Genomic DNA, 9,354 nt, shown 5'->3' on the forward strand with positions numbered 1-9,354 from the left:
GTCAGTATCTGCCCCCTGGGTCGGAGGCCAGGAGCCACCGCCCCCCCGGCCTCCATCCCGGGCAGGGCCTTGGGGGCTGGAGCTGGAGACTCCACTGTCTCTGGTCTCACCTCGCAGCCACCTGTCAGCCGCTGTCGTTCCGTGGGCTTCATTGGGCCTGAGCGAGAGAGGGTGGTTAGGGGACTAGAGAATGGGGGGTAAGAAGGGGCGGTCCCCGTGCCCACACCTCTTCTCTCTCAGCAAACTTTGCAGGACTCCTCACGAATGAGGAATTGACTCCCTGGGAGTGAGTGCCGCAGCTGGTTAGACCCACACTGACGCGGGAACCCCCTGGAGCTTGCTCGGCGCTCGTGTGGACTGTGTGCGGCATCGGGTCTGACACTCTGGCTTGGGGACCTGTCTGTAAATTAGGTGTTTGACACCCTAGGCCAGCGGTTCTCAACCTGTGGGTCGCGACCCTTGCACAGGGGTCGCCTAAGACCATCCTGCATATCAGATATTTACATGACGAGTCATAACAGTAGCAACATTACAGTTATGAAGTAGCAACGAAAATGATTTTATGGTTGGGTCACAACATGAGGAACTGTATTTAAAGGGCCAGAAGGTTGAGAACCACTGCCCTAGGCAGAGCCAGGTTCCCCCTAACCAGGATGTTGACAGTGGTGTACGTAGCCCCTGAGATGGTCCTCAGTCTCTTTGATTCATCAAGAAAACCTTTGATATAATTGTGTTCATTCCCTCCCCCTTTTAAAGAAGTATTCCTAAGAAAGTGGTGTTTTTTTTTACCTCGGTGTCACAGTATTTGAGTTTTCCCATGTTTGTTGATAGTAGTTTTATGATTTGTAAAAAAATAATAATAATAACGGTCCCTATACATTTATAAAGCATAGCAACTAGTTTTAACTTTTTTAAAAAAATCCTCACCCGAGGGTATGTTTTGATTGATCTTATAGAGGAGAAGGGAGAGAGAAAGAAACATGGATCGGTTGCCCCTCTTACACACCCTGGGAATAGAACCCGCAACCAACTGAGCCATCCAGCCAGGACCTAGTTTTAACTAGTATGTAGATACAGAAATTCCTGTGATTTTACAAATTAGCTGATTTCTACTCTGGTTCTAAAAATAATTATTTTTTTTCTTTTAGTACTTTAGTCTCTCTACATCTGGAAACTTCTGTTTTGAAAGTGTGTTTGGTAAAGAAACACTTAGTGTTTCTAAGTGTTGGGAAATAAATAATTAGTACAGTAAAGCTTTTGAATTATAATCAGTTTTCGTTAACAAGACAGCTGTTCTGTGGCTTTAACATTTTTTTAGAACAAGGCAGGGTATAAATGTCAACTCTTTTTTTTTTTCAACAGAAAATTTCCCAGATGGTTATTTGAATCCCCAAATTGTCTGCCCTAGTTGTAAGTCAATGCCATAACGTCATTCTGCTTCTAAAATAGGAGGTCTAAACCTAAAGTTCTATCCATAATGTGGTTTGAGATACCATTTCAAGAGCAACAAGCATATGCTAGTTACTTTACTGCCAACATCATGCTTTGAGGTCTGACTCCCCCACCTCCCCTTTCATCGATAGTTTAATGACCAAATCTTTAAAACTTGACATAATTCTTGAAGCACTGCTAGCAGTTATTTGATCGAAGGAAGTATGAAAAGAAACGACTGGTGTAGATGGTAGAGTACTTGATGGACCATGGACCACCTGTATCAGAATTGCTCTTAGAGATTTGTTAAAAATGCAGTTTTATGTCTGGAACCGGTCAGGGTATCTGTAGTTTAACAAGCTTCACAAGTGATTCTTTACACTGAACTGTGAGAACTATTTAAAGAACATGATATATATCCCTGTGAATTCAGTTTGCAGAATTGGAAGAAAATTAAAGCATACACTTTCCTGCATCTTCTTTTGACTAGATTTTATGTACTTAGAGCTTCATGACCGTGGAGATGATTCTTGAAGTCAGTTAACCAACATTTGGGACTCTCAGTATGTTATAATAGAAAACTGTTAATACTGAAGTGCTAAATCTTTGGGTTGTGTTGATGTAAGTTCAAGAAATGTCTGCTGTGATTTCAGTCGTAGTTAAATTGTGCCAAAACATTTCTCTGGTAGAGGCAGAGAACTAAATAATATAGATGTGCATACTGACAGATAATAAAGGCAGTGCTGGGCTGATAGAAAGTGCAAATATCATAAAATACTTATGTGAGATAGAGTTTTATAAATTGAGTACGTGGATTTTCAGTTGACTTTTTTTATTCATTAAATTGCTTATTTATATGGGATGTCAGCCTCAATTTTAGTTTAGATTTAAAGAGTTGTTTCTATTTAAAAATCCGGGTTTTGGATTATAATTTTGTGTTGATTTAAAAAGTGCGAATGTTAATAGTTACCCAGAAGAAGTTGCATTTATTAGCAGGTAGAATATGATAATCAGCCAGCAAAAAGAATTTTGATCCTATCACTGTCAGTAGCTATTATCTAATATCTTGTTTTAGAGGCATGTATAAAAATGATACTTTTATGGGAAATGTTTTATTTTCTCTGTAAATAAATAAATTTAAAGGAGGATATTGAAAAGATATTTCTCCTTTATTTTCCCAAGATAATAGTGAAAAGTACTGTAGCTTTTCTCACTTAGAAATACATGTTTTCTTATTTTTGGCAGGAAGAGGCAAATGGGTTACTTTTCTCTCTTTGGGCCAAGCACCATTACAGCGTCTTTTACATTAGGTCCATTGCTAGGTATTTCAAGTAATAGTTGTATTAATACCATATATTCAAAGAATAGATTAGAGATTGCAGGGATGTTTCATTGTGCTTCTGTTCCTCAAAAATATTGTGAGTCAACAGGGCAGATGGTATTATTTTCTTTGGTACATTGAGGAAAAGGAATCTGAGCAAGTTTGCCATATTGAACCACATGGATAAAATCAATGTATAATGAAGTCAGGTTTTGAACCCAGGTCTCCAGACTTCAGAATAGGAGTTATTAAGAATCAGGAGTATCCTAGAATCCGCACAGATTCAGTGGCAAAGCGGAAAACAGGATGTCTCTTTGCACCAAACTCTTTAAGAGTTTCTATTTGAAGGTGTATCAATGTAATTTACATGATGAATTGGAAAATGAATTTGTAATCATTACTTTTCCTGAAAGAATATCCATGGTACTTTGCAGTTTTGTTAGCTAATAAAATAAAAATGAAAATTGATCTTTTTCAAAGGAAGGTGTGCGATTACTAAAGTAATGCAAGCCATTATACTTTGGATGTGATAGTGTTGAGTGAGAAATCTGTAACTCCTCATTGAATCCTTCTTCATTTTTCCTGTTGCTTGATGTCTGATAAAAGCATTACTATTTTCGTTTTATTGATGCGTGATTTCAGTGTCTTTAATTCTTACCTGATTTCTACACATCAGAAGTTTCAGGTTATAAGCAACTTCTTTAAATGTGTTGTGTGAGTAGCTATATCAGTTTGAAAGAGAAAATAGCTTATGCTTTAAAACTACCATCTGGGATAGCTTCTCCCACTTTAGTAAAGGAGAAAAAATTATCTTATTTGCCAGTAACCTTAGTATCTATTCCTGTTTGTGAAGAGAAAAGAGAAAGAGAGAGAAGCATGATGCAATTCACATGAAATAACCATGATGTCACAAGTTTCCACGTCTCTTGGAGTTCAGAAACACATGAATGCCTAACAGCTTGTAGTATCTCAAATGTATATGTCTTAAAATTTATTCATAGGCATCTGTATTATTTAATGATTAGGTGCATATGTGCCCTGTTGTGACAAGATACTAAATTTAGTGATTTAAGAATTCCAGATAATCTAAAGCAGCGTTTCTCAACCTGGGGTCATGACCATCGGAAAACACATATAGCATATCAGATATTTACATTACGATTCATAACAGTAGCAAAATTACAGTTATGAAGTAGCAACAAAAAATAATTTTATGGTTGGGGGTCACCACAACATGAGGAACTGTGTTAAAGGGTTGCGGCATTAGGACGTTTGAGAACCACTGATTCAGTATTTAGGGATATACCATTTCTGCTCTTGATTTATTAACTAGTTAATGTTTGTGATTAATTAAATACATTCACACATACAACTTCGATATATAATAGAGATGAATTTTTTTCCCTTTGTCCAAAGATTTGTTGAGAATGGAAACTGAACCATATGTTAGAACTTGGGTGATAATTGTGAAGAAGTTAGCATGCTGGATGATTATTAATTAACTAGAGGTTCAGTGCATTGGCCTGGCCTGCGGGGATCGGGCCAAAACCGACTCTCCTACATCCCCTGAGGGGTCCCGGGTTGTGAGAGGGGGCAGGCCAGGCGGAGGGACCCCACTGGTTCGGTGCATGATAAGGTGGGGAGGGACCGTGGGAGGGCTCCAGGGCGTGTCCGGCCTGTCTCGCCCAGTCCCTATTGGCTGGACCCTAGCAGCAAGCTAACCTACCAGTTGGAGCATCTACCCCCTGGTGGTCAGTGCACATCATAGCAACTGGTGGAACGGTCAGACACTTAGCATATTAGGCTTTTATTATATAGGATTGACATCACTACCTAAATGTATAGGCACTGTGGATTAAGACATGCTATACCCTCCCCCCACTCACCAGAACGAAAACATATGTGAAAGGTAATCTAAAAGCAGTGATATGAAAGAAGCTGTAACTTAAGCTTCTTTGAATTGACAGCACTTTTGTATATGACAAAACCTCACTAATAGACTTTTTTCAAATATTCAAAAGAAACCAATACTGTGAAATAGAGTTGTGTGTTTTGTACATAATTTTGAGTTGCTTATACTTCTTAAAGGTTAGCTCAGTGATAATACAAATTCCAAAACATGTTTTTGTTATATCTTAGAATTACAGGTTATGAATAATGTGACCATAGAAGTAAAGATAAATGGCAACCATAACACAAAATTTTCTAGTAAAAATCACATGGTGTTACAACATTTTGTCTACTGTTTAATTTCTCATATAACTTATGGAACAGGCAAAACTGAAGCTCATTCCTAGCTAAAATTACGTAATTTTAAGAGTAGATGGAAGCTTTGAGATCCTCTATTTGTTAACTGGCCACAAACACAAAGACCAAACATTTGCATATGGACATGGAGTTGTCAAATGTATTTGTATAAGAACAGGCCCTAGCCAGTTTTCTCAGTGGTTAGACTGTTGGCCCTTGGACTGAAGGATTGAGGGTTCAATTCTAGTCAAGGGCACAGCATCTTGGTTGCAGGCTCAATCCCCAGACCCCATATCTCTCTGTCTCTTCCCCTCCCTCTCTCTTTAAAAATAAAAATCAATGGGGAAAAAAATTATCCGGTGAGGATTAACAAAAAAAAAAAAAAAAACTCCCCCTTCCACTCTCTCTAAAAATAAAAATCAATGGGAAAAAAAATTATCCGGTGAGGATTAACCAAAAAAAAAGAACAGGAAAAAGAATAAGTGGCCAGAATAGAAGTAATACCAGGAAAACACAGAATAATACAAGGATAATTAATGTAATTGGGCAAAGCCAAAGCAGCAGACGTGAATTTGGAAAAAAGGAGTAATTAGTGGTTGGATTCATTGTCTATTTAACATAAGCTATTGATTTCTTAATAAATATATCTTTTGTGAATGAATACATGATAGTATGATGCTACTTTTTACCTGTATCTGGTTATCTCTTCAGTAAAATAGAACACAACTATCTCAGTATAGCAACTCTGCTGTCAAATAATAATAATAGTTCTTAGGGTGCATCTTCAGTAGTCTTAGTGAACGAAAAGTGCTAATCAGCACTAACATAAGCGGGTGTAACTCCATATTTTGAGCAGAGGAAAAGAATAGAATCCTGAACCACAAAATCAGAGACTAATTTTTATAAATTTAGTAACTCACTCTCGATAGTAGCCTGAATATATACAGAAGAATGGTATCTGAAGTATCTGGTTTTGGTGTGGTAGTTGTTGGTCTTCCTACCTGTATAACCGATCAAACAAATGTCTTTCCTGGAAAAACTACCACCTCACCCCCTTTTTCTCCTTTCAGGTAATCTTTTCTGAACTGTTGTTGAATACAACCAGCTTTAGAGAATTCTAATTTTATTTATCCAGTGTCTGATTACTATTTGTTGTACTTAGCAAATGCTTTCTTTTATTAATACCTGTGACTTCCCAACAAGAAAGATGACTAAGTTGTCTTAAAATTTCTTTACAGATGATGAAAGCGGCCAGGATGAATCCTTAGATTCCAAGGTATGTACTAACATTTGCATTGACTCATATTTGATGCCTGATTTAAAACAAAGGATATGAAATCTACATGTTTTGAGCAACAGAATTGGATTTAAAAAAAGAAAAAGAAAAGATAGCAGGTATCAATATAGTTCTAGTTTTTCGGTAAGAAAAAAACCACTGACCTATGGGAGAGAAAATAATAAATATTTCCATTAAGAGTGTTGGTTATTAGGTTTAATTTCAACTTGAATGTTCCCACATGTGTGTTTGCTTGTGTATGTGTATGAGCCTTCAGGCTCTTATTGCTTAACTGGTAGCCCTGCGCACAAATCCGTGTGCCAGTAGTTGGCTGCTGCCCTCCAGTAGCTCTCCGCCCCCCCCCCTTCATAGCTTGCTGCCCTGCCCCCTCCTGTAGCTCTCCACCTCCCGCTTGTAGCTCACTGCCCCACCCTCCTGCTGATCCGTGATCCGGTCATTATGTAATGACCATTTGCATATTTCATCTTTATTATATGGGATGAGAGATTGATTTTATTCTTTTTAATTTTTAGTTTTTTAAATTTTGAAGACTCTCTACCATTTATTTCTACTTATGTCATTTAAAAAAAAATCTATTGAGTTATGCACTTAAAATGCTTGATTGAATGGATAAAGCTAATTATTATGTATCCAAGGAGAACAACCAGTTATAATCCCTGATCTCTAGATTAGAGGGAATATAGATAAGAAACAGGAAGTTATAGTACAGGGCTATCATAAGGGGAAATATAAGATATGTTGGGAGCATGTATGGGAAGATCCTAACCCAGACTTTAGGAATTAAGAAAGGCTTCCCAGCCCTGGCTGGTATGGCTCATTTGGTTGGGTGTCATCCTGTGGTCCTGTGCACCGAAAGGTTTCTGGTTCAATTCTGGTTGGTGCACATGCCCAAGTTGCGGACTCGATCCCCATGCAAGACTCTCTCCCTCCTTCCCTCTCTCCCTGCCTTAAAGAGGCTACTGGTATGTGTGTCTTTTTATGTTAGGTTTCCATTTTGCACAATCTACCCCTTGCCCACCTCAGCTCTTTGCCTTATCTGTGTTACTGTCACTTTAGCAGAAATACAGCAGCTGTTTGCATCAGAAAAAAAAAAAAAGGCTTCCTGGAAAAAGTAACATCTGAGTTGAAATTTAAAGAGTCAGAGTTAGGCAGGTGATGCAGACAATGTGATGAACACCTACAAAAACCTATAGAGATGAGCAAGTATGGCACATTCAGGGAGCTGTAGGAGAGATATCTGTATTATAAAAGTAATGGTCAGATTAGATTGAAGCAAATTTTGGTACTGTTGATAACTAAAAATATTTTCTGTTCTCAGACTTCTTTGCCATCAGATGAGCCGGTAAAGGACCACAGCACAGCAGGCAGAGTAGTCGCTGGTCAGATATTTCTTGATTCAGAAGAGTCAGAATTAGAATCACCTATTCAGGAGGAGGAAGACAGCCTCAGGAGCCAAGAAGGGGAAAGTGGCACCGAGGAAATCAGCTTTCTAGAATCTTCAAATCCAGAAAACAAAGATTATGAAGAACCAACGAAAGTACGGAAACCAGGTAGTCTGGACTTTTTCTTTGCTTTTGCCTGATTTAGGAAGGAGATGACTGAAATTTTAAAGCTAGTGTAAAAAGATGCAGAAATCTTGGTTTAGTGATTATTAACCACATATAATGTATAAAATTTAGTTTTATAAGATTTTCACATATCAAAGTTAAGAGTTATTCACTTAACAGATTTGACCCACTTTACATTGGCCAAATTCAACAGTCAAAATTGAATTTGTATTATATTTATTCTAACATTTATTTTTGGACCCCAGCATGTAATAATCTGTGAGAGTGGTACACACAATAGAAACTCAGGAAGGATTGTCTAACATGCTACTTTGGTTATTTTCAGAATTGTGTTAGGATTTTTACTGCCGTACCTTTTCAGTCATCCTAGGTAATTGATCTAGGTATTTATTCCTCTGTAATTGAAGCTTACATAAACTTTAATCCTCTTCTAACTTTCACCTTGACATCCTCTGTTTTTTAATTTAAAACATGATCTTTATCACAGCAGAGGTGTGTCCACTATGCCCTATCCCTCCACCCTTCTAGCATTTTGTTCAAAGATCACTGCTATACCCATTTATTATTCCATTGTTAGCCACTTTCAGGACTTGATTGAGATTTTTACCTTTTAAAAATATAATTTTTAATTACAGATATTCCATACTCATTAATAGAAAAACCAATCTAAAAAATTAAAAATACCTTAATCCCATCAACTAGAAATAACAGCTATTAACATTATGGAGAATTAATTACTCTTTCCAGCTTTTTTGTAGATGTATGGTTTTAAGACTAAATTGGATCAAAATGTATATGCTATTTTACTGCCTGCACTTTGCACTTAACAGTTTATCTTAACCATTTTCCCATATCATGTAAAACTTTGAAATAGTTTGTATATGTATATATTGCTGGGAGATCATTGTAGATGTTTCTTGTGCACATCTATGAAAATTTCCTGAGAATTGGTTCTTAAAAGTGAATTTTATGGACTAAATGTAAAATTTTAAAAGACATTTGATACATATTACTAAATTGTTCTTCAGAAAAATAAGTTGGTTTACTTCCTTGGAAACTACCTTTTATTCCAGTATCTAGGCCAGATGTCTATTACCATTTTTAAATTTGGGCCAAGTATTATAGTTTAATTCATTCCTTTTTCTTGTTTATCTTTTCTTTAAATAATTTTTTACTTTTTAATTACAATTGACTTACAACATTATATTAGTTTCAGGTGTACAAACTAGTGACTAGACATTATATAACTTACTAAGTCAGCAATCTTCAACCAATATGCTGCAAGAATTTTTTAAATGTGCAATACCTGATCTCTTTTCCCTTAGATAGTGAAATAAAAAAATGATAACAGCCAACACAACAATAGCCATCCAGTATGAATGAATCAAAATTATACCTTTTGGGGGGTCAGATTGGCAAAAAATATATTTTTTGGTGTGCCCCAGAATTTTAGTAATTAGTGCCATGAGATGAAAAAGGTTGAAAATCTC

At 36.9% G+C, this 9,354-nt stretch overlaps 1 protein-coding gene across 1 annotated transcript in view; it reads left to right on the forward strand.

The window, feature by feature from the left end:
- SEL1L (sel-1 suppressor of lin-12-like (C. elegans)) overlaps positions 1 to 9,354 on the forward strand; it is a 60,221-nt gene that overhangs the window by 14,552 nt on the left and 36,315 nt on the right. The window contains exons 2-5 of the mRNA XM_014534728.1: positions 337 to 352; positions 5,830 to 5,832; positions 6,238 to 6,275; positions 7,615 to 7,846. Coding sequence (XP_014390214.1) covers positions 337 to 352; positions 5,830 to 5,832; positions 6,238 to 6,275; positions 7,615 to 7,846 — 289 coding nt within the window. The remainder of the gene's footprint in view (positions 1 to 336; positions 353 to 5,829; positions 5,833 to 6,237; positions 6,276 to 7,614; positions 7,847 to 9,354) is intronic.

This window comes from Myotis brandtii, unplaced genomic scaffold (assembly GCF_000412655.1).
Source record: "Myotis brandtii unplaced genomic scaffold, ASM41265v1 scaffold132, whole genome shotgun sequence".
Taxonomy (NCBI): domain Eukaryota; kingdom Metazoa; phylum Chordata; class Mammalia; order Chiroptera; family Vespertilionidae; genus Myotis; species Myotis brandtii.